This window comes from Acinonyx jubatus, chromosome A2 (genome assembly GCF_027475565.1).
Source record: "Acinonyx jubatus isolate Ajub_Pintada_27869175 chromosome A2, VMU_Ajub_asm_v1.0, whole genome shotgun sequence".
Taxonomy (NCBI): domain Eukaryota; kingdom Metazoa; phylum Chordata; class Mammalia; order Carnivora; family Felidae; genus Acinonyx; species Acinonyx jubatus.
The window spans coordinates 151,144,460-151,171,926 of record NC_069383.1 but is presented as its reverse complement, the minus strand read 5'-3'; the positions used below and the strand labels follow the sequence as shown (position 1 = coordinate 151,171,926).

The window sequence follows — 27,467 nt, the reverse complement described above, 5'->3', positions numbered from 1 at the left end:
TGCTCTATGATTGATTCCATTGAACCATTTTTCCCCTTTGTGTTTCAAATTATCCACTTTGATGGACCACAAGTGTAATTCTGAAACATGAGAAGTCATTAGTGTAGTCTTTGGAAATTGTTTTCTGGCTCCAAACTGGCCTTTGATATCTTTGTCTATGTGAGGTTTTGAATTTTATTCTATTTTATTTTATTTAGTGGAATGTTTGCGATTTCCACTGAAAAGAATTTTTGACAACTCAAGTTTTTGTGTTGCAGGAACAAATGAGTGCCCTTCAAGTCAAGTTGGATGAGGAAGAGCATAAAAACCTGAAGCTTCAGCAGCACATTGACAAACTGGAACATCATTCTGTACAAACGCGGGAGGTGAGACCCAAGAGCAGGGCCTCAGAAGATGTATGAAACAGATCCTCAAAGGAAGAGTGTTACAAGAAGAACAGGACTTTGCAAAGCCTTTGTCAAGGCTCATTTGGGTTGTATTCTTTATTGTGTTACTTCACACACTGCTCTGATAATGACACACACCGCCTAGGCTGAATTCTAGCTCACTTAGTGGACAGCGCAGATAGGGCCCTTGCTCTCGGTTCGGAACAAGGCAGGGTAGATGGCCCAGGTGCTTGCAGTGGCCCTGCCTCTTTGTTGGTCTTCCTCACTGTAGTTCGTGGGAACAGCCGACTTTCTTCTGTCAGACACCTGAAGCTAGATTTTAAAAACAGAAACAAGGTAATGATTTGGAGAGTATCTTAGCATGCCAGTATTCCTTTTTCTAATGAATTTATCTTTTTCTCAAAGCTTTTCTCGTCAGAAAGAACTGATTGGACCAGACAGCAGCAAGAGCATCTCTCACAACTGAATGTCCTTGAAAAGCAGCTTCGGGACGCTCAAACTAAGAATGAGTGTAAGTTCGAACGGCTGGGAGCTTTGTAATCTGAATACCATGACTCAGTATCTTTTGACCTCTATGAGTAAATCTTGCCCCTATGTTTTTGGTTGTTTTGTTTTGTTTTTAATTAGATGACCAGACTTGGGTCTGCAAGGCAGTGGTAAGTAATAGTCTCATATCAGAAAGGGTGCTTTGCTTCAGGACTGGTCATAAACAAGTGATTGAACTGGTTGCTGAACCTTTTAATACTGCTTTGAAAATGAAGTGTCTTGAAATCATAAGATGAATAATATTTTGACAGTGAGAAAATAAAGAATAACTATGTATTTGTATATGTCCATAGAGGTGGGAGTATCATTTGATTCCCAATTTTTTGCAGCTTATTTCTCCTTTCATCAAAGTGTTTGCAGCAGTTTGTAATAAAGCTAAAACAAAAGGCGGCCATTATGTTTTCTTTGATCTAAAGAGTTACTTGATGTCACCTCCAATTGGAGTTTTCTTAGAACACCAGCAGTGTTTAACCCATTTTGGAATGTTCTGGTGTATCACCAAAGGGTTTTCAATAAGTAAGATTAGGTCACTTAAAATATGTTAAATCTGTTGATTTTTTTCTCCCTTATATTAAAAGTTGCCATACACATGCCTCAGGAGAAAGTGGAACAGTCAGGTGACCTGCAGATCAGGGACAGATGTTAACCCTTTACTTTTTTTGTAGAAATATACCAAAAATCATAAACGAGGAGGAATAAAATAGAAATCTCTGTGCTCCTAGGTACCTACCACTTGGTTGTTCAACATCTTAAGATTGGTCTCTCCAACTTGTTTTTGCTGTTTGTGTGAAAATATCCATCCAACCTCTTTGTCTACTTTGTTAAAAAAAAAAATGTGTGTGTGTGTGTGTGTGTGTGTGTGTGTGTGTGTGTGTGTGTGTGTAAAGAAACCTGTTGAGAATGTATTTTGTTTTGTTTTTTAGTTTTGAAAAGTGAGGTGCATGACCTGCGAGTAGTTCTTCACTCTGCAGACAAGGAGCTGTCTTCCGTGAGGCTGGAGTATAGTTCGTTCAGAGAGAGTCAGGAGAAAGAGCTGAGTAGCCTCTCTGATCGACACGCGCACACACAGCTCCAGCTGGATAGCGTCAGGTAGAGTTGTTCTGTTATGCTGTCCAGTTGCCTGGTTGGGGCCTGCAGTCCAGGACTGCTCGCCGTGCAAGTGCTATAAACCCAACTCAAGCTAGTTAAACAAAAAGGTAAATTACTGGCTCACAATAACGGGGAGGCCTAGAGATGATTTTGGTTTCAGGGGCAAACTAGACCGAGTCTCAAAAGATACCGTCAGTGCACATTTCTCTCTGTCTCTGTCTCTCTGTCTCTGTCTCTCTCAGTTCCTGCTCTCCTTCCCTCATTATGTTGCCCTTACTCAGTCCTACTATTGAGAGCCTTCCTCTCTGTGACGGGGAACAGATCGCCTCAGACCGCTGCATATTCTCTTAGCATAATGACCCCTGTGATGAAACCCTCTGTCCCAGAAGGCATGTATCAATCCCAGGGAAAATCTGAATTGGTTTTGCTGGAGTCCTCTGCTTACCTGCGGACCAGTCAGTTCCCAGGGGTTTGAGGTGATATAGGCCCAACACAGGTGATGCACCTTTTCCAGAGGGAGAGGTATGCTCTTATTAGAAGAAGGGACAGTACGAGGTAGAACAGATCAGTAGTTGTCACTGTTGTCCACAGTAACTTGTCAGAGGCTGGCAGGAGTCAGTGCTGGTAATCTTGAAATAAAGGAATGACAGATGTAAGGGGTTTGTTTTTACTACTCTTTTCCTTGCCAATTTCAACCTTTTATAAAATCATTTTGTGGTTTGGTTGCCATCGTATGGGTCCGTGGCAATAATTTAATAATGGACATTTGGCACGTGATGCTGCGAGCATGATACACGTTACAAAGGTTTAAATCTGCAGTTTTTATGTGTTTTCCGCACGAGGAATTAAAATAGAGGAAGAAAATTTGAGATCTGCAGACCGGATTCATCCATAAACATGTTTTTGCTGGATCTTCCCAGTGTGGTTTTTAAAAAGTTTAGCATAGGGGCGCCTGGGTGGTTCAGTTGGTTGGGCATCTGACTTGGGCTCGGGTCATGAACTCATGGTTTGTGAATTCGGGCCCCGCCTTGGGCTCTGTGCTGACAGCTCGGAGCCTGGAGCCTGCTTCGGATTCTGTGTTTCCCTCTCTCTCTGCCTGCCTCTGTCTGTCTGTCTGTCTGTCTCTCTCAAAAATAAACATTTAAAAAAAAAGTTTCGCATTGCATTCTTAAGATTGAGAGCTTTCTTATAAAAATCCATCTTTCAGCATCCCTTGAAATCCCATGCCTGCCCCCTGGATGACTCCTTTCCCGTGAGTTGGGCGGGCGCTGTCAGCCTCCACTGCCCGTTTCCCCAGCATCGAGTTGCCATTTGTCATCCCTGGTGCACTGTTGTTTTTTTCTTACCAGGCATTTGTGGGGTTTTTTTTTGTTTTGTTTTGTTTTTTTTAATCTTTATTTATTTTTGCGAGAGAGAGAGCGAGAGAGCGAGCATGAGCAGGGGAGGAACAGAGAGAGAAGGAGACACAGAATCCGAAGCAGGCTGCAGGCTCTGAGCCATCAGCACAGAGCCCCATGCGGGACTTGAACCCATGAACCGTGAGATCATGACCTGAGCCAAAGTCGGACGCTTAACCGACTGAGCCACCCAGGCGCCCCACCAGGCATTTGTTTTTAACATCTGAATCACTGACCCTGATCTTGGCTGTGTCATAAATGAACTTTGTGTGAGTTTTTTGGAAAGGTCACTCCACTTATCTTGTTGGATTTTAATTTCCTCATGTTTATAAGTCATTTGAACCAGATCTAAAATATTAAGAATCCACTATATTTGACTATGTACTTAAATTCTGTCCTAAAAATAGCGAGTACTTCTTTGCTTTTTAAATTTGATATAATTTTTCTCAGTGTCTCAGGTTTAACTCTCTTGCTCAAACCGAGTGTATCACTCTTTGGGCTGCTTATACTCCATGGCCCCACAGGTGGTGAGAAGGCCCCTGCGTGAAATAGCCCAATACTGCTGTGTGTTCCCTGAATCATTTGGCTGCTTTCTATACACAGTTTGTATCATAAATACACACATCTCTCCTCTGGTCTATTGTCTGTATGCCTCTCTTTAGCAATTGATTTATACCACTTTGGTTTTGTTTTTTGGGTTTTTTTGTAAGTTTATTTGTTTTGAGAGAGAGCACACATGAGCAGGGGAAGGGCAGAGAGGGAGAGCGAATCCCAAGCAGGCTCCACGCTCTCAGCACAGAGCCCAATGCAGGGTTCAAACCCACAAACCGACCATGACCTGAGCCGAAATCAAGGGTCGGATGCTTAACCGACTGAGCCACCCAGACACCCCTGTACCACTTTGTAATGTGCCACTTCTGCTCTTCTTTCAGCAAGTAAAGCAGATGAATCCCTGCCTAATCTGTTTACAAGCTGGGACATCTCTTTTGGATGGTGCAGAGTCAGGTTCATTGTTCACTAGTTCTTGGCCGAGCCCTGGATGTTTGGGCCTGTCACAGCAGGTGCAGCGCAGAACGAGAGGATGAGAACCTGAGAAGCGGGAAACAATAATCACGTGAATTAAGAAATGGTTCTTTCTGAGGGAGTTACTCTCTTGCTCAAACCAAAGCCACGTTTGCCATCTTAAAATCTTCCTAGAATTGAGAGGATATGTGATGAATGAATAGAGGTGAGGTGTCAACAGAACTAAGTGAACGGCCATTTCCTAGCTTACGTAAGGAAGGGTTAGGTCTGGAACTCCCTAAAATGAATCCACGACTCAAAATTGCCCACGAGTTAAGCATGTCTGGTTGAGACCATGGGAGGCAGAATGAGGAGGTATATGGCTCAAGCTAACATGCCCACCCTGTCTCCTCCGGCCCCGTCACACTGCTCTGTGGTCCATTGTGTGTTACATGTTTGTGCATCGTGGGCATCCCACACACGGTCACGTCAGTCAAAGCTTCTGTAAGTTGGGCACGGTCTGTAGACAGGAGCAGTGGAACTGCTGGTAATTGAACTCGCAGAACTACATTTGATGTTTATATTGACCATTGTAAAAATGTTTTCCTGATAAAGATTAGAAAAGGAAAAGCTTCTTGAGAGCAAAGCCTGCCTACAGGATTCCTATGACAACTTACAAGAAGTAATGAAGTTTGAAATTGACCAACTTTCAAAAAACCTCCAAAACTGCAAAAATGAAAATGAAACTCTGAAATCTGATCTGAATGTAAGTTAAGAAAGGTATTGGTTATTGATGAATTTGTCCTGAATGTGTGATTGTTCCCTGGAGCACAGGGCAAGGCCTGTTTATTGACCTCTTCCTAACTTCTGTACTGGCCCCTCGTGCCTGCCAACATAGAAGGTACTTGATGTGTTTGTTGACTGTGCATTGCTAGTAACAATTTCTTAAAATCTAATATAACATTGTCTTTTAGAATTTGGTGGAGCTTTTTGAGGCAGAAAAAGAACGCAATAACAAATTATTATTACAATTTGAAGAAGATAAAGAAAACAGTTCTAAGTGAGTGCTATTTATCTTTTCCATTAGTTGACTAGAGTATCATTTACTATCACATTCTTTATCTTGAGTTGTTTGGGGTTTTTTTTATTGCTGATGCCCTGTACAGTTATTTTTTTTAAAACATTCCAAAATGAATATCCGATTCTTTTGTATAAGAGGCTATGTAGAGAAACTTAATTTTTCAAAAGCATTCAGGAAGTAGCTATGCTACTTTTGAAATGAATAGCAGTTGATGGTGATCAGAACTCTGGTCCTTCTATAAATAAATCTCGGTATTTTTATAACTGGAAGGTGGGGACTGATTTTTATTTCTGTCTCTACTATTCTTTTTCTAGCTGCTCTGTTTTTCTCTTGGTCCTTTAATACGGAATGCCATTGTCCTTCTTGCCTGTCTCTCCAAGTTCTTTTCCTTGGTGATCTCTGTCAGTCTCTTGGCCTCAGCCAGCAGGATGATCATTACTGTAGCAAGAGGAAGTATTTGTTTATTCAGCAGATACCTGTAGAGTTTTTAGTACGACTCGGCTTCTCTTCTAGGCCTGGGGATACGGAAGTAACTACATCTAGTGGGCATACATCTTAGCTGGGAAACAGTTAACCATTTAGTTGTTCAAACACTAGGTGATATCCAACAAGCCAGGCACTATTCTGGTAAGTGCCAGGACATTTATTTAGAGGTAAGACAGTGAACAAGATATCCCCATCCCCATGAGTTTCACATTCTAGCACAGAGAGATAGGTAATAAACACATGCTTATGTCAGCAAGTCCTGAGTGCTCCAAAGAAAGAGAAACTCGTAGCACAAAATAGGTTCTCTTTGGTTTGTTGAAGAAACGGGTTCAGATCTTGACTCCTGCTGGAACGCAATGCCTGATGCCAAGCGTGTGCCAAACAAAGTTCCGTTGCCGTTCACGGAATCTCTTCTGTACAAATGCACCCACTTCCTGTTTCCATTGGATGAAGTCATGAGTAAAAAAGATCATTCTTTTCTTTCAGAGAAATATTAGAAGTTCTTGAGGTTGTGCACCAGGAGAAACAGAAAGAGATAGCCAAATGCGAGCAGCAGGTGAGTGATCTGTGCCCTTAATTCTAGCCTTTGAGGTCTGTAACTCCCGGTCCGGTGTCTGGAGAGGTGCATTATGAACAAGGCTTCAGCTCTCAGGTGTCGAAAATAGGTAGTAAAAATAGATGGGCTTTTTGGTTGGTTGTATTATTTTTGAACTCTTGTTTTTCTAACTCCTGGAAGGCTATAATCATACTTTGTTGGTGGCCCCCTGGTGGAGACCCACAGAATCCATGCCTTTTAACCCAGCTTCTCCTTTTCAAGTGTTACCTGATGAGCACCATACAATATGAAAAGGAGATTTCAACTTCTTTTTTTCCCCCCCTATATGTGTATGTGGTTGGCTTTGGAATTTAATTCTTTTTCTAAAAATAGTTATTTTTCCCCATAGATGGCAAAAGTACAGAAACTGGAAGAGAGTTTATATGCTACCGAAAAAGTAATTCATTCTCTGGAAAAGTCTAGAGATGCTGACAAGGTTGGTAGAGGTTGAAGCCGAATCCCCCTTTATTTTCTTCATAAGTGAGGCTTTAATGTTCCCGTCCCCTGCCCGCAGGGTGACTGGTAGCTGGCATTCCTGTAGACACTTAGGCCTTGTTTGTCTTCCAAGGTTGGCAGAGAAGGGGATCTTCTATTATTATTATCATTATTATTATTATTAATTCTCCATGTAACTTCAAGAGCAAACTGTTCTACTTCTGATGGCACTGTTTCTATTTTTATTATTTTTTTATAGTTTTTTTTACTTTGGGGTGGGGGGAGAGGGAGAGAGAGAATCTTAAGCATGCTTGATCCCAGTAACCATGAGATGATGACATGAGCTGCAATCAAGAGACGGATGCTTAACCGACTGAGCCACCCAGGTGGCCCGCTGGTGGCACTGTTTCTAAAACCCATCCTGCCTCTCTTTACTAGGCTGCTGTTAGTGTGAGCCTTTCTGGTTGACTCTGAGTCCCATGATACAAACTGTCAGATTTCTGGTGTGTTGTCTTTAATTAGGATAGTAAATGAAATATGCATGTCCAAGTATAAAATTAGGTATAAATTTCTTATATGCCTACCTATAATTCATTCAGAAAAACCAAAGCAAATGATTAAATAAAATAGAGTAAGGCCATTAATATACAAACTGATAATAATATAATGTGACGTATTTTGCTAAAACAAAATGGACTTCTCCTGTTGTCTTTCGGAGAGGTAAACTGTTGTTTACCTCAGTAATGGTCTCCTCCTTAATGTCATTGGGTGTGAAGACATTGTTTCTCTCCTCATCAGGAAGTTGTAGCTGACCTCATGAGCCAGATCCAGGAGCTGAGAACATCGGTGTGTGAAAAAACAGAAACCATAGACACCCTGAAGCAAGAACTGAAGGACATCAGTGTAAGTTCTGTAACCGACAAGATACATTTGAGCACTTCCCAGATTCTTCAAGAGTTTGACAAATGCTACACCAGAACAAAAGGATTGCTGTGGTCAAATCGGTTTGGAAATCCTAGTCAAAGCCTCAACAGGTTTCTGGATTCGCAGAACTTACAGAGCTTTTAATATGCTGACCCTTGCGAGGCGGTGCCCGCTGCCGCCCTGCTCTGATCGTCCTGGCCTGGGTTCAGTGCTCTGTGTGCACCGATTGGGAATTGCTGATCAGAAGCAGGCCGGTTGTAATCTGTGATAGTTAAGGGTATGTGGTGTTCCTTCGTTGCTTTGAGGAAAAACAATGACACATTTTGGTTGAGTTCAGAGACATTCCTTGTATAGCGAGTGAGTTTTTCCATTATTGGACTTTCTGGTTTCCTCAAGTAAGTATTTTCTACGAGGAACTACTTTCCCCCTCATGCGCGCACATATCTATGTTGAATGTTGGTGCTTCCTCCTCACCTCGGGTCAAGGTGAAGTTTTTTGCCCACGTTGGTCATTCCTCTGCTACAGAGGGAGGTTGCTGTTCTCACGTTTGTTGCTGAAGGCAGTTTCTTGATAAAGGTGTGATAATAATGAATATGGGGCGCCCAGCTGGCTCAGTCGGTGAAGAGTGCGACTCTTGGTCTCTGGGTCGGGAGTTTGAGCCCCATTGTTAGGGGCAGAGATGACCAAAAAACACTCAGAAAACCTGAGTGGTTTTTCACTGCTCCCTGTGGGACTTTTTGACTTCTCTTTACCATTCATGCACTTATTCTTCCCTTCGTTTGTCCAATAAGTAGTTATTGAACTATTTGTGTTAGTCTCATCATCACCTCGGAGCTCAGACTCCTTCTTGTTATTTTAGTGAAAAAATAAGCACAGGAAAGCAGACAGCTCTTACAACTTTCTTTCTGCAGTGCAAACACAACTCTGCTTTGGCTGACAAGGAAGAGAGCAAAGTGTTGATTAAGAAACAGGAAGTGGAGATTCTGGACCTGAAAGAAGCCCTTAGACTGAGAATACTCTCTGAGGACATAGAGGTACATGTTAACACATCCTGACTCTTTTTTGCCTTTTTCCTTGTCAATGTTTGTATGTGTATGTGTGTGTGGAGGTTATTAATGAAGAAATAGAGGGCTTTTTAAAGGGACAAGTCATAATTAGAGCCATTTTCCCATAGGGTAGTTAGGCCAGTAATAGATAACACTAAAATTGTTATACTTTATCCAGTTGATAGCATTCATTTGTGCTAACACCTGGTGTTGCATCCACACGACTCCTGAAACAGAATGCTACGGGCACCAGTGACAGTCACAACAAAGTTTATTACAATGAGAGGCAAGGCCGACCAACCGGGACCAACACTCTTCATAAGAGTGCGGCGTCGAACAGCTGGGGTACAGAGTTTTTATAACCGATCACATCGTTTTATCATCACCTGGGAACAGAACAAAGAAACAGTTTCCAGATGAGTTAGAAACAGTTGCCTAATGAGGTGTTTATTTTAGACTTTCTGCCTCTAAGTTGCAACCAGTGGATCTCCTTGACCCTGCCTCTGATGCTGTTTTCTTTGAACTTTTGTTTCCTTAATTGGTGAAGCCTAATTTACAAGAGTATGAGGCATAGTTTACAAGAGCAAAGCAAGGCTGTTATCTCTTAACCTTCAGTGTCAACACAAAGCTGTTATTTTTCAAGCTAAGCTTTAGCCCTACACTACAATTTCACCCTTACACTGGTAAGTTCCTGTAACTGACCCTGTTCCCAAAGGGGAGCAGATTGGCCACTGCGTTTACTTGGTGGAGTGGTAGCAGCAGGGAGCAAAGAAAGATCTGGTTAACAGGTTAACCAGGTGAGGTAGGTTTTAGCTAAAGTGGGTTTTAATTTTTCGTTGTTGGTGTAAATGTGTCTATTTTTAAATGAAGCAGTACTGGGACGCCTGGGCGGCTCAGTCAGTAGAGCGGCCAACTCTCCATCTTGGCTCAGGTCATGATCCCAGGGTGGTGAGATTGAGCCCCAAGTCAGGCTCTGCGAGTCAGGCTCTGCGTTGGGCGTGGAACCTGCTTAAGATTCTCTCTCCCTCTTTCTCTGTCCCTCCCTTCCACATGTGCTCGCGCGCTCTCTCTCTCTCTCTCTCTCTCTCTCAATAAGTAAGTAAATAAACAAGCAAGCAGTACTGTCACATCGCTCAAAATTCAAATTACATAAAGCAGTAGATATTCTGTCATGTGTCCTTCCAGAGATTTTTTTTTTTTTAATAAATGTTTATTTTTGAGACAGCAAGTGTGAATGGGGGAGGGAGAAGTAGGGGGACAAGGGATCTGAAGCAGGCTCTGTGCTCACAGCAGAGAACCCGATGTGGGGCTCGAACCCGTGAATCATGAGATCATGACCTGAGCCGAAGTTGGCCGCTTAACCAACTGAGCCACCCAGATGCCCTACTTCCAGAGACATTTTAGGCAAATCCCATATACATTTAGTTCTCTTTTTCTCACACAAATGGTAACCCGCCATATATACTACTCTGTGGTTGCTTTAGAAGTAAAGCTTTCTTGCTAAACTATGCTATCCATGAAAGAAACAACAAATATTTATTGAACCCACCTACCATTTGTCCTTGCCTGGAAGAATGATTGAAACACTGTTACTTACGTCAAAATATGCTATCTACTTTAAGAGTTAAACGTATCTTGATCTAACAAAGGATCTGGGAGCACAGGAAAGGGAGGAGGGGAGTGACTGTGCCAAAATCGCAGAGCACTTCCCAAAGGAGATAGTATTTGTACAAGGCTTCGCTAGGGAGGGGGCTGTGGGTGTTGGTGGGGCCTGTCCGGCTGTCGGGGGAGAGCTGAGGTGGAGACGGATGGAGTCTGTGTCACGGAGCGTCTCCAAGAGTGTCGGCTGCATAGACTTCAAGCCCAGGCCAAAGGCGAAAAGGCCAGAGCCCAGAGGTGGTGGTGGGAATGTTGGCAAGCTAGAACTGAGCAGTGCTTTAGAAGTTCAGCAGGCAGTTGTGGGGTCCGCAGGACGTGTGCCGTGGCAACAGCAAGCAGAGTGGGTGGCTCTAGCCACAGTGACCGAAGGCGGTTCCTTGTACGTCTGAGATGGAGAAATAGCGGCCTGGGGAAAGTTGGTGAAACACACGGTGGATGCGCTAGTTTTGAGCTTTAGAACCTGTGGGGATAGATCTCCAAGGCAGATTTACCCAGGAGTCTGTATTTCTAGCCTCCTATATGCCAGAAAGGACTCGAAGCTAACACACCTGCAGTGCAAGGAGGTGAAAATAGACAAGGACGGTCCAGGCCGCAGGAGCACAAGACAAGAGTAATAAGCTGTTAGGGCACAGGCTGCGGAGCTGGCTGCTGTGGAGTCTGAGTCCTGGCTGTGTGACGCTGTGAAAGTTACACTTGTCTCTGCCTCATTCGTCACGTCTCTGGAGCAGAGATAACACTGCCGCCTAGTGCCTAAGAAGAGGTGAAATGAGGTGACACATGGAAAGGGCTTTAGGAACTGACTGGCAGCTTGTGAGTTGCTCAGTCCGTGGGAGCTGGCAGTATTTTTAGGAGGTGAGTTGGAAAGTTTGTACACAGTGTCAACTGTACTTCAATAAAAAAAAAAAAAAAAAAGAAATTTAGGGGTGCCTGGGTGGCTCAGTCAGTTAAGCATCTGACTCTTGATCTTGACTCAGGTCATGATCTCACAGTTTGTGAGATCGAGCCCCACGTTGGGCTCCACGCTAACAGTGCAGAGCCTGCTTCAGATTCTCTCTCTCCTTCTCTCTCTCTGTCCGTCCCCCCACTCCTCTCAAAATAAATAAATAAACATTAAAAAAAAAAGAAAGTGGAAAGTAGCACACAAAAGTCACACCCTAAGGTCTTGTACAAGTCTAAAATGGGGACTAAATCTTCAGTTCCACACTGCCTGTTGCCCAAGCGTGGAGGGAAGCCTGGCTGTTTGAGTGGGAGTGGCTAATGATGGGAGCTCAGTACAATTCACCTCCAGGCTCTTCCTTACTCCCTTTGTCTCCTGTGTCTTTCTTGTTCTTCTCTTAAAAAATGTGTGACAGTGCATGTTGAAGTATCTTAGATTCGAGGGGAATCATCCCACAGTCACTTCACGTTCCCCCTTTTACTAATCACCTGGCTTCCTCAGCTAAAGTATTTACAACTAATGACAAAGGGGTCCTTGCCTCAATCCATAGAAGAGCTTTTAGGTCAGAATACTCAAGAAAGGACAGACACACCCTGGTGGTGAATGGATACAGGAAGGTGCATGAGCAGCTCCCCCAGGAAGAAGATAGTGGCCTAGAAACCTTGCTAAAAGAAATGCGAAATTAAGCACAAAACTACCGTTTGATCTTACAGCTAGTAAATATTAAGATATGCAGAGAAGGGTGATTACTGACACTTGTGATGAAGTTTAAGTTCAGCCTTTGGGGAGGTGGTCTAGTAATACACAGCCTTAATTTTTTTGCATATGCTTTGAGTTTGCATTTTTTAGAAATTAGCCTAAAGAAATAATCCAGTAGGGAGGTGCCTGGGTGGCTCAGTTGGTTAAGCATCTGGCTTCTGCTCAGGTCGTGATCTCACGGTTCACGAGTTCGAGCCCCATGCCAGGCTCTGTGCTGACAGCTCGGAGCCTGGAACCTGCTTCGGATTCTGTGTCTCCCTCTCTCTCTGCTCCTCCCCTGCTCACGCTCTCTCTCTCTCTCTCTCTCTCTCTCTCTCTCTCTCTCTCTCTCTCAAATATAAATAAATGTTAAAAAATAATTATAAAAAAGAAAGAATCTAGGTACGAGAATATAATGCATATGATAGTGAAAAATTCAAATCAGCCGAAGTATTCAGTGATGGGCTAAATTGTGTTGCATGCTTAAGATGAACTCAAGCCCGCCCAATGAAAAATGATGTGATAAAAGAATGAATATGTGGAAAAGTGTTTGTGATACATCAAGTATGTGTGTGTGTGTGCGTGTATGCCTGACGTATTACAAACATTTTCCACATACTTCTATATCATATCATTTATATATGTATGTACATTTTTTAGGTGATACACATGTTAATATATATCACATATACCTGTTATATGCAATATTATACATGTTAACGTATTTATAGTGATATAAATATGTATACATACGTATATACATGCACATTTGGAAAGTTAGAGTAAGCAGATTCTGCTCTAACTTGATAGGGATTACATGCTGTGTACACAGGAATTATGTACGCAACCCACAGGACTTCGAATTCTCTCTGCCACTTTCCATCAAGCTACTCCTCTGAATCTCTGATGGCCTATGACAATGTATCACTACCTGGTGACTGCCCAGCCCCTCCCCAACTGGCTGAGGGGTACACATCTTTATAGCTATTTACCTTCTAATGTATAAAGGACTAGAGTCAATTGGTCAGACAGCAGGTAAGCTAGGGACCTGTTTCTGGAGTCCTCATACGGAAAGAGTGATCGATCAGCTTTGAGATCCTGGGGGGTCAGAGGAAATGTTCAGTGTTAAACGAAAGGGGTGGAATGCACTGAAACCCCAATTGGGATACCTGTATGAATTTCGTGTAATGTTTCTCTTTAGACCTGTTCTTAAATGGGGTGACTGGGTGGCTCAGTCAGGTAAGCGTCCGACTTTGGCTCAGGTCATGATCTCACTGCTCACGGGTTCGAGCCCCACGTCGGGCTCTGTGCTGACAGCTCAGAGCCTGGAGCCTGCTTTGGATTCTGTGTCTCCCTTTCTCTCTGTCCTTCTCCCTCTTGTACTGTCTCTCTTTGTCTCTCAAAAAATGAGTAAATGTTATAAATAAATAAATAAATAAATAAATAAATAACATTAACTGCTTGTTTGCTTTGGACTGGATTAGCACATAAGCAAAAAAAAAAAAGTTAAAAGTTCTTATTTAAGACTTTTTAACCTTCTGCAATTTGCACATACTAGTGATTTGCAAATCCTTAGTGGGGTATACGATTATGAAAGCAATCTTTCTTTGCGGGGATCATCCCGACAGAGGGATATGCTCTGCGAGGACCTGGCTCATGCCACCGAGCAACTGAACAAGCTCACCGAGGCCTCGAAGAGGCACTCAGAGCTGCTGCAGTCTGCCCAGGAGGAGATGGCCAAGAAGGAGGCCCTGATCCAAGAACTTCAGCACGAGGTGAGGTCCAGTGCCGCGGCTCATTCTCTCTGTATACAGCAAGGTGGGCCAACAGGGCACTTAGGTGGTCAGGCTGCGCTGCGGGCTCTGAACAACTTGGTTGCTCACGTGTGTTCCAACTTGCTTGGCTGCCTCTCTGCCCACCCTCGGCCCCCTGACAACGTGCCAGCAAGTTCTAACCTCTGGGGCAAGGCTATGGCTGACTTGTATCCTCCTTTTGGCTGCTGTTTTACATTTTATTTTCCTCAAACGACCCTTTGATTACCAGCGAAGCTTTAAAAAGTTGTTTTTAGGAGCACCCGGGTGGCTCTGTCAGTTAAGCGTCCGACTCTTGATTTTGGTTCAGGTCATGATCTCACGAGTGTTAGATTGAGCTCCGCATCGGATTCCGTGCTGAGTGTGGAGCCTGCTTCAGATTCTCCCTCTCCCTCTCTCTCTGCCCTTCCTCCGCTCATGCTGTCTTTTCCTCTCAAAATAAGTAAACATTAAAAATGTTTTTTAAAAAAAGTGTAAATAAGTCTGTGGGAGAGAGGGAGAGGGGAGGGTTGTAGCAGCAACCAGCGTTTACGGACGTGAACGGCAGCCGCAGGGTCGACAGCTACGGACTGTGAGCATTGCTGTGGTTTGGCTTGGTTTTAACACCTTACTGCTTTTCAAGCAGTCTTTAATGAAAGCCTGAGAAAATAATGTGAAAAGTCTGTATCCTCACACCTTGGGAAATTTGTCTGTTCTAACCGGACCATGTGCCTAGTTCTAACTTGCCACCTTCATCGGTTCGATTTTCTCAGCTAAACCAGAAGAAAGAGGAAGTAGAACAGAAAAAGAATGAATATAACTTCAAAATGAGACAGCTTGAACATGTAATGGATTCTGCTGCTGAGCATCCCCAGGTACCTGTGCTCTGGGGACATGGAACGGTTTCGTGGGGGATTGCAAGTGTGGACATTACTAAGACTGTAGCTTGGTGTTTTTATAGAAAGAGATTTTCGCCAGTACCTTTTCTGCTCTTTACTTGATAAAAAGGTACTGGTGTTTTATTTGTTTCACCTGCACAGGAATTAGAATGACAGGCTGAATAGCTAAGTGTTTTCATTTGAAATGAAATCTTTATAAAATATCACTTAATCAGGTGTTTGGATGGACTTCAATTTTATTTTAGAGCCCTAGAACACCACCTCACTTTCAAACACACTTGGCAAAACTCCTAGAAACCCAAGAACAAGAGATAGAAGACGGAAGAGCGTCTAAGGTTTCTTTGCAACACCTTGTCACAAAGCTAAACGAAGACCGAGAAGTCAAAAATGCTGAAATCCTCAGAATGAAGGTAACTGGATCGTCTTTTTCAAAAAAAATCTTTTAAAATAAACAGTATCCAAAATCAACAAAAGAGACAGTATCTTTCATGGTTACTGAGGGTACAAAATTCAACAGGCACAGAACTAAATAAAGGACAGGCAGAAAAGCCTTCCTCTCCCCGCCGACTGCAGACTACCTGGCTGACGGTCCCTGGAGGCTCTCACGGTAGCCCCATTTCCATATAACCAAGTCTGCAGCCGTCATCTCCCTGTTTCTACGATGGTGTCAAACACAGGCTGTGCCAGCTGCTCTGATCACAGTGCCGCCTGACTTACATCTTGCCAGTTTCATAGCTAAATATGCTGTCTTGCTACAGTTGTAAATTTGTATTTTTCTCATTAAGAATAAGATGGAGGGGCACCTGGGTGGCTCAGTTGGTTGAGCGTCTGACTTCAGCTCAGGTCATGATCTCACAGTCCGTGAGTTCAAGCCGTGCGTCGGGCTCTGTGCTCACAGCTGGGAGCCTGGAGCCTGCTTTGGACTCTGCGTCTCTCTCTCTCTCTCTCTCTCTCTCTCTCTCTCTGACCCTCCCCTGTTTGTGCTCTGTCTCTCTCTGTCTCAAAAATAAATAAACATTAAAAAAAACTTAAAAAGGAAAAAGAGTAAGATGGAGCACGTTTTTGTTTCTCTGACCTATATCCTTCGCCCGTCTTGCTATCATTGGACTTTCCCTTAACAATTTGTAGGCATTCTCTGTATATTCTAGAGATTCGCTTTTGTCTCAGGTAGTTAATAATCTTCTCTTGTTTGCCATTCCTTTAAACTTCTGTTTTACTTTTTTTTTACTCAGGGACTTGGGGTTATGGTGAGGGAGGGTGTGTTTCGAGGAGTATCGAGGGGAGGGAGGTGTGTGGTGTGGAGGTGTGGACGGGTGTGGGTGGAGTAGATAGGATGCTTCACAGAAGATCGCATTTAGGCTGTGAGGCCCTGGCTCTGGAGCGAGGTTTTGTTCAGGAACAGAATTAGCTTCCTGTAACCAAGTGATGTGAAGTATACAAAGATAGTCTCTCAAGCTTCGTTCCTCGTGGAGGGGATCACTCCTTGCCTTTTTAATTAGGGCAGCTCTCAATCTGCTGAGGAATGTGGCTGTTACCCAGATTGGCATGATTTTAGTACTCAGAGGAAATTGGGTCAGCTTAAAAGAAATCAGACAATGGACAAGGAGAAGTAAATGGAAAAGGACACCCCTTGCAGACAAGCATTTATTTCTTCTGCATGGTTATGCCCGTGATTTTCAAATTAGAGCTCACTTGGGGATTTTGAGCGATGGCTGTGGCACATCAGTTGCACACTGTGTACAACATGGTTCCATCCATTATGCTGTGCTCACCGCAAGTGTAGTTACCACCTGTCACCGTACAACGTTTTTACAGTATTACTGACTCTATTCCCTATATCAGTTTTGTTTTTAATTAGAATTTATTAAATAGAATCAAATAGAGTGTTTATCAAAGTATGGACTTTTGGCCATCATTTTTCATAAAGGCATTTTAATGAATTGTGTGCTATTGATAAGAGAGTATGTTTAACACCCTGTGGGTATGAAAATCCCCAAAAGCTTGTCGTAGTCTACTTGTTATCCAGCGACACCCAGTGCAGTGTTCTGTGCATAGGAAGGGGCTAAAAAGATGAATATGTGTCTCATTTGTGGCCTTAGGGAACAGAATAACACCTACTACAATGTGTCTTCTAAAAAGACATGATTTGGGGCGCCTGGGCGGCGCAGTCGGTTAAGCGTCCGACTTCAGCCAGGTCACGATCTCGCGGTTCGTGAGTTCGAGCCCCGCGTCGGGCTCTGGGCTGATGGCTCGGAGCCTGGAGCCTGTTTCCGATTCTGTGTCTCCCTCTCTCTCTGCCCCTCCCCCGTTCATGCTCTGTCTCTCTCTGTCCCAAAAATAAATTAAAAAAAAAAAAAACGTTGAGGAAAAAAAAATTTAAAAATAAAAAGACATGATTTGCTGTCTTCTTAGGAGCAGTTGTGTGAAATGGAAAACCTCCGCCTGGAAGCTGAGCAGCTAAGAGAAAGGAACTGGCTCCTGCAAAGTCAGCTGGATGATCTTGAAAGGGAAAAGCACAAGAGGTGAGAAAGAGCCACCAGAACTCTGTGGGCTAAATCTTGGCCTGCCCGTGTACAGTTAGGTAAAAGCGGTTGAAATTGGTTTCACGGCATGCGCAGCGTTCACCCCCAGTCCAGGGGGTGCTCTGTCAGTTGCTTTGGAGTCAGGTCTGATGAGGGGGTCGCTTTTTTGAGTGGGAGAATAGGCCTTCATGGTATCACCTACTCTGTTAACCTTCGCATTGTTGTAGAGCTATTGAAAGGAATTTGAAACCTGTGAAAAATTTGAACCAAACTGTCTACTTCTATTTTAAGAAAAGGGGGTTGGGGTGGGGAAGCAACAGAGAAGGTTCAAGAGGGCCAGCAGAAAAAGGGAGGATTTCCTACCAGTTTCTTTGGCTTCGTGACTCATGGTCCAGGGAATGCTCCTGCGCAGGAAGGAGCTTTACTGAGGAGCATTCCCTTGGGTTTGGGTACCTCTGTGCAGGTGGTTTGCGTTTAGCCAAGGCACTTTCTAGTTGTATTTGCTAGTGACAGGGCAGCATGTCCCAGGCAGCTAGGCTTTGTCCTATCGCTGACACTTGAAAGTCCTGTGACTTTGGGCACAGTTTTTGACTTCTGGTGACTTAGTTTCCTTAGCCGTCAAATGAGGAAAATGATAGCTCTCTCACAAGGTGTTTTAAACACCAAAAATAACGTGTATAAAGTGCCGGTTACAGTGGTTGGCAGAAGGGAGTCAGTCAATAAATGGCAGATATTAGGTATACAAGGCGGAATTATGATCCTGCCCTTCTGTGAACTTTTCTGAGTGAGGGCTTAGAGATGAGGGTGACCGGGAAAATCGTATAGCAAGTTGAAGTGAAGCAGAGAGAGGTCTCCATTTGGGATGAAGGCCCTTACTGAATTCAGCTTCCCAGATTAGGGGTGCCTGCTGTTCCTGCTGCTGCCAGCAGGTCTCGGGCAGACACTCTCCCTTCCTGCAGTTCCCCTTCCCTGCCCGGAAGTGGGCCTGAGATGCTCTGTCCGAAACCTAACGAAGACAACAGATACGGAAGACGGTAGTGGTGGCTGTGCTGACAGTCCTTTCCTAAATGCTTCAGGTTTCAGTGAGCATCGGACATGCTCATTTTAGTAGCGCCCCTCCCGGGGATTTCACTTCCCTTTCCAGGTGATTCCAATGCAGGTCGTCCGCAGCCTGGCCACATGCTCCCCGCCAACCCCTCCCCCCGCCCCCAATAAAGAAGAATATTGTACTTGGTACATTGTCTTTTATCAAGAGCTAGTTTGAGCATGGAAGATAGAATGTTCCTAGCCCATTTATAAAATCACAGGTAAAAAATACTTTATTTCGGGGCGCCTGGGTGGCTCAGTCGGTTAAGCGTCCAACTTCGGCTCAGGTCACGATCTCGCAGTTTGTGAGTTCGAGCCCCACGTCGGGCTCTGTGCTAACAGCTCAGAGCCTGGAGCCTGCTTCAGATTCCGTGTCTCCTCCTATTTCTGCCCCTCACATGCTCATGCTCTGTCTCTCTCTGTCTCTCAAGTAAATAAATGTTAAAAAAAAATAAAAAAAAAAACACTTTATTTCATAGCCACATGTCCCTTATGAGGAGCCATACAGAACCTCCTTCCTGAAAGATTAGAGTGGGAGAAAACTGACTCTGGGGTCGGATCCAGCCCACAGCGCGTTTGGTAAAGACAGTTTTATTGGATCATAGTCACGCTGTTTCATTTCAATACTGCTGTGGCTCCTTTTGCATTACAGCAGCCACGTGGAATAGTTGTGTCAGAGACCCCACAGCTCCCAAAGCCTAGAACATTTTGTCTGGCCCTGGACAGGAAAAAGTTTACCCACTTTTAGAGTAGAGCATAGAAAACACTTCCCTAATGATTCCGGGCGTTTTCCTCACTGAGGTCTCATTACCATTTCTGTCTAGGCTGCCAGATTCATTAAATGAAAGAAACTACTGGAGCTTCTCTTTCTTTCAAGAAACGATCTTTTCCTCATCAGTGAGAAATATTTCTAGAGGAGCCTGTGGCATTCAGGCAGCTTCTCCTTGGGGGATGTCCCCCTGGTCCAGGAGCTGCCCACAGACACTCAATTTATGATCCTGCCCTGGTCAAGCTTACAGGGAATGAACTCACATTAATCAAATTCACATGATACTGATGCATCGTCCAGAATGTAATTTTCTTTATATAGAGGAGCATTCCTTTTCCGTCCAGAGATTTTTGTCTGGTGCTCAGGGAATCCCCTTCCTGGTGTCAGCATACATGGGATGCCAGAGTGTCATCAGAAAATTGCCAGCTGACCATGAAATCCAAGCAGATGGAGTGTTGGGGCTCCATGTGCCAGGCCGGCCCAAGGTACCCTCCCCATACCCAGAGATGCCCCCTCCCAGCTGATCACCAGACTTCTGGACCACCCATCTCTCAGCCCCTTTTGCTCACATTTGAGCCTCATAAGATACCATTCTTGGCTAAATTTCTACTTTACTTTCAGTCAAGCCTTGATTAGATTCCCTGCTCTGTTCACCTCATTTTTTATGAGGGGCATCCTGAATTCATGGGAGGTGCCTTATTTCATCCCCATATATCAGTCACATTTGTGAACTGTGCTAACTTGACCTAATCACCAGAGTTAGCTTTTCGTTGCAGAGTTTGGCATTGCTGCATACAATAGATATGAAATTGCTACTCGAATATGCTTAACAGTGTTTCCCCTTCCTCCCTTTCTCATCTATGCAGCCAACAGAATAATCCAGGTCATCAACAACTGAAGAATGAACAAGAAGAAATGATCAAAGAAAGACTTGCTAAGGTACAATTTTTTTTTTTTTTTTTTACATAATAGTTGTTTTTCTTGTCCAAGAAATGCTTTTATACTTAGCATTTGTGGTTATATGTTTTTTAGAAACCATTTTTACTTTTGAAACTTGTTTTTTGTGTATTCCCACTGTTAATTGATACTTACCATCAGTTTTTAGACATCACTGATAATTGAGAGCGAATTTGTCTTCATGCGTTTCCACAGTTAGTCTGCTGCTCGGTTGTCTGCACACAGTTTTGCATTTAGAATAGAAGGAAGTTTTGGGCATCTTTGTGAGGCCTCCCAGGGCACTGTTCATGAAGTCTTAGAGACATGTACTCCCTTTATGGGTGCGCAGTTGGGATATTAGAAAAAGGTGTTGGTTTAATTTCATTATCATGAGGGAGATGAACTGCTTACTTTCAGTCTTTTTCTTAGCAACAGTAAAAACTTAAGCCATCTTTTTTTTTTTTATCTTATTACAGAATAAATTAGTTGAAGAGATGCTGAAAATGAAAGCAGAGTAAGTGCACTCGTTCATAATTGAAGTTCTTGTTGGTCTTCCCTTTCTTCTCTCAGGGAGGAAATACTTCCTGTATCCACAAGGTAGGTGACTTCTTGCCTTCTGCAGTAGTATGTGGACACGACACAGCAGGTGTTTTCCTAAACACCACTGGCTAATGGGGCTCCTCACGTGAAGCCATTCCAAACAAATTCTTAAAGAAGTAAGTGTCACGAAAGGCTTAGTTTCTCTTGAGGAGTTGATGAATCTTCTCCTCGTGGATGGTGAGAACAGTATAACTGACCCGGTTACTCTTTCACGCCATCTGGTTTCCTCTGATTTAAAACCTTGAGGCCCGGGGCGCCTGGGTGGCTCAGTTGGTTAAGCTACCGACTTCGGCTCAGGTCATGATCTCACAGTCCGTGAGTTCGAGCCCCGCACTAGGCTCTGTGGTGACAGCTCGTAGCCTGGAGCCTGCTTCAAATTCTGTGTCTCCCTCTCTGACCCTCCCCCGTTCATGCTCTGTCTCTCTCTCTGTCTCAAAAATAAATAAACATTAAAAAAAAAATTTTTTTTAAATAAATAAATAAATGTCCGACTTCAGGTCATGATCTCGTGGTTCGTGGGTTTGAGCCCCACGTTGGGGGGCTGATAGCTCAGAGCCTGGAGCCTGCTTTGGATTCTGTGTCTCCCTCTCTCTCTGCCCCTCTCCTACTCTCTCTCACTTGCTCTCTCTCGAAAATGAATAAACATTAAAAAAAATTTTTTTTTTAATTAAAAAATAAAACCTTGAGGCCCCCTGAGACCCACAGATCAATACTCTTGATTTCTTCTTGTCTTGACTTTGGGTCTCTTTACATGTAAACAGGATTTTTAGTTTATTCATACAGTTTTCATATTTATGTAATCTTATAAACTGCCTCATTTTTTTTTTCTTAATTATTTATTTTGTGAGGGGAGAGTGCAAGCGAGGGAGGGGCAGAGAGAGGGGGACAGAGGATCCAAAGTGGGCTTTGCACTGACAGGCTGACAGCAGTGAGCCTGATGTGGGGCTTGAACTCACGAACTACAAGATCATGACATGAGCTGAGTCGGACGCTCAACCGACTGAGCCACCCAGGGGCCCCATAAATTGCTTCATTTTTTTGATGAACAAGATATACTGTATTTTCTGTCAAGTTCAAAATAAGTATACTCGTTGGTGTTAAATAAAATGGTAAAACATTAGAAAGATAGTGTACCCTGAATAGATAGATATTCATCTGGAACAGAGGTCCTCAAACATTTTCACTTGTTGTATATACCTCTTAAGAGATTTTTGGAACACCATATACCCTCTTGCACATTTTTGAGTTGATTTCATTGAAATCATTGAAATTTTTCATTGAAAGGATGGAAGTTCCCTCATACTGAAAATAGTGCCATTTAGGAATAAAGATCTCGGCATGAGGATGGCCAAGTGGTCTAAGGCACCAGCCTCAAGCTCCTGCTTCTCCTGGTCAGCGCTTCTGGTCTCCACCTGGAGGTGTGGGCTCGAATCCCACTTCTGACCTGTCTCCATTTTTGTTCCAGCCATTGTCCTATCAGAAGTCTCACCTTGAACTGGCCATAGAAATAAAGCTCAGGTGGTGTTCTTTTAAAAGTATCCAACTGACTTGCTACTTTCTATCCATTTAGCAACACGGGAATAAATCCCCAAACTTAAAATTGTCCATTGTTCCTTTTCCTTTCAGACTGAGTTTCCGTTCCATACCTACACAGAATTATATCCTAATTTAACATATTGTTTGGAAAATTTTTTGTACCCTTGGCAACAAAAATATTTATATAAGTGGGAAATAATTTGTAAGTGTTTTTTTTTATTCATATGGCTCTAGTGCTGTCTTTTTTCCGGATTGAGTATTCATTACAATTATTACTCACAGTGTCCTAGATTTATTATAAGTTTTTATAAATAATTAGTATACCTGGTAAAATTTCACTGGAAATGCATATCCCAGTGCATTTTATTTTAGTGCTCTTGCTTCAATGAGTTCATTTTTCTGTTATACTTAGTTCTGGAATGAGACCATATTCAGTATCAATTCTATTCCTACTTTCTGTTTTTACAACTATATGTGCTGAGAAATCTTATTCATATAGTAAGTAAATGACAACAGAAGAAATTTTGTTAGAATCCTGTCATACAATTAATTATTTGAGCTCCAAGTTAGTACATCAAAGATTATATAATCTGTCATCAAAAATTCTTTTTAGTGATCAGCTGACAAAAACTAGCTATCTTGTGAAAGATTTGTTACCCAGTCATCTGTTTTGTAGCATCAAAGAGTGTAGATGTGGAACAGAGCTCGTTTCATACTTGGATCATACATACAGTTCAGGGACTGGCTCCAAGACAGTTTGTTGTAGAGCTAGGATAGAAATACTGACCACTTACAGGATCTATGAGAATCCAGCTGTATAGTGTGTAGAATTGCGGCTATTTTAGAAATAATGCCCATTTTAGACCTTCTAGCAAAAAGAATAAAAGCTGTGTAAGTTGGCACGTGATTTATTTCATAATCTAGGGACCAAGAGTCTCGAGTGTTACATTGTCTCTAGAAGATACTGTGTGCGAGAGAAGCACGCACTAGAAAATGGCACACCCGGTTTTATCGGTCCCAACCCTCCCAACCCACAGCAGTGATTTTTACCATAATGTTATTATCTATTTGTGTTTGTGAGGCCCCTTTAAAAAGCTATAAGGAAACCAATTCCCAGCTAACAGTGGTGTAGGCACGAGATGTTTAATTTCATACCACAAGCAGTCTGGAGGCGCATTGACTCAATGATGCCATCAGGGACCCATACCCTTACCATTCTTCTGCTTTCGGCACCCTTGCTTGTGGCCTCTTTGCCACGAGATGGCTGCCATAGCCCCAGATGTCATCAACAAGAGGATCCCGGCTTATGGTGAGGTGGGTTCAAAAGGGCTTTCTTTTGTCGGGGGAAAAGCTCCTAGTAGCTCCCAAGAATCAGCCTGTGCTTCATGGACAGAATTAACACTTCCAGCAAGCTGAGGAAACCAGTACCTGGCAGTGGGGTGGAGAGATCCATGCTTAGTTTAGACCAGCTACTTTTTTTTACCAACCCTTGGGAACTCGGTGTGCTTCTCCTTTTTTTTTTTTTTTTTTTTTTTCCTTTTTCCCCACATAAAGTGAGTTCTTATAAGCAAGGAAGTAAGGGAATGGCCCTTGGGTAAGCAGCAGGGTCTGCCATGCCTCACAACCTTTTCATCAAACTGGAGCAAAATACACAAGACAAATGGAGAACAGCTCCAAGTGAACTGGGGGAAAGGTCCGTGCCCTCCGCCCCCTGCTATTCTTCTGAGGTTTCATGGAGTGTAGTCTGAAAACACTGCTCCTGAAATTAGTTGGCCTTGAGTGGTATATTAAATTCTGAGTATTATGTCATTAAATAATCCTTCTATTCCATCTGCATAAAAATACAATAAGAAGTATTTGTTTCTTTTGGGAAGCCTCTAGGATTCACACAATTTTATTAAAACAGTGAAACTCTATAGAACTCCATGATAACTTTGTTCCTCATGTTCCTTTTCAAAAGTGTATAAATTCTAAATAGCACATCCTTGAAGAAATGACGAAGGTCCCATGGTCTGAGAACCAGTTTTTGGAATCAGAAATGATTAAGATAGGGGCACCTAGGTGGCTCAGTCAGTTAAGCGTCCGACTTCAGCTCGGTCATGGTCTCCAGTTCTTGAGTTCGAGCCCTGTGTTGGGCTCTGTGCTGACAGCTCAGATTCTGTGTCTCCCTGTCTCTCTGCCCCTTCGCTGCTCGTGCTCTGTCTCTCAAAAATGCATAAACATTAAAAAAAAAAGATTAATATATGGAGCCTTGAATAAATGATGCAGACCGTCATAATACTTAAATTACATGTGCTCCAGATGGGTGAATCCAAAAGTTTACCTTTTAAATTTTCATTATTTAAGAAATAGTTTGAGGAGTTTTCCAGAATGAAAGTCTTTGGTAAAGTAACAACAAAGCCTATCTGCAGCCCTCGCTTTCTCCCTAGGCTGTCAGTAGGGGAGGGCTGAATAATTTGTGACGCTTTCAAATCAAAATTCTGGGCTTGGGTGAAAAATGTCTAATTTGAATACTGTTGTAATTATGTTCCTTTGGAATACCACAAAGTGATATTTGTTGCTACAGCCTAGAGGAAGTCCAGAGTGCCCTTCAGAACAAAGAAATGGACTGCCTTAGAATGGCTGAGGAAGTTGAACGGACCAGAACTTTGGAATCCAAAGCATTCCAAGAAAAGGAACAACTGAGATCAAAGCTGGAAGAGTTGTACGAAGAAAAGGAGAGAATATTCCAGGTGCATTTGTGCGTTGGTTTTTCGCATATAGTTAGGGCACGTGTAGGACCACACGTCCTGTGGTTCAGAGCCACTCTAGCACACGTGGAGATGTCTGGTCATGAAACCTGGGAACCCGGGCCCTCTAACGCCCCGTGCTCTTGGAAGGCATGAAATAATGTTGTTGTAAGAGAAAAATTAAGAGCGGTTCATTTCCCCCTCCCTGGATTGATCTGCCTGCAGGAGATGGAAATGTTAAGGAAGCAGGTGGAGAGTCTTGCCGAGGAAAATGGAAAGCTGGTAGGTCACCAGAACCTCCATCAGAAGATTCAGTACGTGGTGCGGCTGAAGAAGGAGAATGTCAGGCTCGCCGAGGTAAGCTCTGGAAATTATTCTAAAGAAACTCAGTCAGGTTTTAGAATGAGTGTGTAATTAAAGTTTAATCATTGAATCACTTAACTGTTTTTTGGGGGGGGGACTTAGAATTAAAAAAAAGAAAAAAATCAGTCATTGTCATTTCCAAGCATCATTCAATCCGTTATCATACTCTTACACATCAGCTTCTCGTTTAACATTTAGTAGTTTACGAATTGAAAATTGTCATCTTAATTTGACATATAAACTTAATGAGTGCAAAGAATATCTTCCTGTAAGCCTTAGAGCCTGAATTTTTTTTTTCTTTTCCTTTTTTAAAAAATATGTTCCCTAGGAGACCGAAAAGTTGCGTGCTGAAAATGTATTTTTAAAAGAAAAGAAAAGAAATGAATCGTAAGGATCTCGGTCAACTACGTAGGCATCACCTCTTGGGAGACTTCCTTTCTTCTTGCAAAAGTAAGACCTACACTTGTGCATTTAACAGAGCCGAACTAAGGAGCATGATTCCTGAGTGTGGGGCAGCAGGGCTGACATTCAAGTTCTGCATCCACACACACCCTGTGGCAGTGGGCTTAGAAGTTACCACCCCATTTCAGAGCTTTAAATCGACTGTAAATACTGGGAAAACCTTTTGCATTTTTAAAATAAAAACCTGTAGCTAAGGTTTGCAGTGGGTGTTGGCCAGGTCATTTCTTCCTTAGATGCTATCATACTCTCCTCGGAGGCCTGTAGCAGAAGCTCTAACAATATGTGGTGGTTTCAGGACTTGCCATGAGGTTCATGTTCGCGTAGCATGTATGAAAGGCAAACTTGTTTAATATAGGTTATTTTGTATTCCTACTTTATTCTCATGAGCATTTTTTTTATGACTGTAAATATGGCCAGTTTTCAAAATGTAATAAAATCCCTTAAACACAGTTTCGTAAAGTGATTTACATTGTTCACTTAGGAAAGCTGAGTTAAAGGCTTGTTCGTTCAACTTGTACTTACTGAGCGTCCATCTTCTGCCTGGCACTGGTTGTCTGTGAACACAGCAGACAAAGCCTGCTGTCCCCCAGGAACTTCTGTGTGTTAGCACTTCATTCCTTTTTGTTGTGAATATCTCATTGAAAGGATAGGCCACATTGTATTTACTCACCATTTGATGAACATCTGAGCTGTTGGCAGTTTGGGGCTACCCTGAATAATGCGGCTATAAATATTTGTATAGAAGTCTAGGTGGTGACTTATGTTTCCTATTTGTTGAGTAGACACCTAGGAGTGGAATTGCCACTAAGTTTGTGTTTAGCTTTTTAAGACGCCAGTTTACTTTTCCAGATGTGCTATTTGGTTGCACCATCTATGTTCCCACCAGCAGGGCGTTCAGTTTCTCCATGTCTTCAGCCCTTGTTCTGGTCAGGTTTCTTACTGTAGCCATCCCGGTGGGGTGCAGTGGCTCATCATGTAAACGTTCTCCTAATGACTAATGATACTAAGCATTTGTTACATAGAACACGATACTCAGCAATAAAAAAGAGGCAAACTGACAAATGCCACAACATAAGGAACCTCAAAAAGTGAAAGAAGACAAACCCAAAAGATCGAATACTGTATGATTCCATTTATGGGAAAGGTCCAGAAAAGGCAACATTATAGAGATAGAAGGCAAACCCGCGGTTGCTGTTGGCTGGGGATGGGAGCGGGTGACCGTATGGGCAGGAGGAAACTTTTTGATAGGGGGGGAAATGATTTGGTTTGTTGTGATGATTGCATGGCTCTGTAAGTTTATTAAAAATTAAACTATATTCAAAATGGTTTCATTTTATGGTTTGTAGATTATACCTCAATAAAGCCAAGGAAAAACAATTTAAAAAATTAATGCTTAGGGGTGCCTGGGTGGTTAAGCGTCCGACTTCAGCTCAGGTCATGATCTCACAGTCCGT

The 27,467-nt window shown here is 42.9% G+C and overlaps 1 protein-coding gene across 5 annotated transcripts in view; it reads left to right on the top strand.

Moving 5' to 3' along the window:
• KIF15 (kinesin family member 15) overlaps window positions 1-26,462 on the top strand; it is a 77,390-nt gene extending 50,928 nt beyond the window's left edge. For 2 of the 5 annotated variants that reach the window (XM_015065546.3, XM_053219550.1), the window contains exons 18-35: window positions 258-365; window positions 792-897; window positions 1,856-2,021; window positions 5,036-5,186; window positions 5,395-5,480; window positions 6,474-6,543; window positions 6,932-7,018; window positions 7,816-7,920; window positions 8,853-8,975; window positions 13,950-14,096; window positions 14,885-14,986; window positions 15,256-15,420; window positions 17,423-17,532; window positions 20,254-20,326; window positions 20,800-20,837; window positions 25,026-25,191; window positions 25,414-25,545; window positions 25,880-26,462. In XM_015065546.3, the coding sequence (XP_014921032.2) occupies window positions 258-365; window positions 792-897; window positions 1,856-2,021; window positions 5,036-5,186; window positions 5,395-5,480; window positions 6,474-6,543; window positions 6,932-7,018; window positions 7,816-7,920; window positions 8,853-8,975; window positions 13,950-14,096; window positions 14,885-14,986; window positions 15,256-15,420; window positions 17,423-17,532; window positions 20,254-20,326; window positions 20,800-20,837; window positions 25,026-25,191; window positions 25,414-25,545; window positions 25,880-25,942 (1,998 nt within the window). In that variant the 3' untranslated portion in view covers window positions 25,943-26,462. Of the gene's footprint in view, window positions 1-257; window positions 366-791; window positions 898-1,855; window positions 2,022-5,035; window positions 5,187-5,394; window positions 5,481-6,473; window positions 6,544-6,931; window positions 7,019-7,815; window positions 7,921-8,852; window positions 8,976-13,949; window positions 14,097-14,884; window positions 14,987-15,255; window positions 15,421-17,422; window positions 17,533-20,253; window positions 20,327-20,799; window positions 20,838-20,893; window positions 20,921-25,025; window positions 25,192-25,413; window positions 25,546-25,879 lie in introns of those variants that run through there. The other 3 variants (XR_008297178.1, XM_027038500.2, XR_003413732.2) reach the window with 3 other exon arrangements.
• Window positions 26,463-27,467: the final 1,005 nt, after the last annotated feature.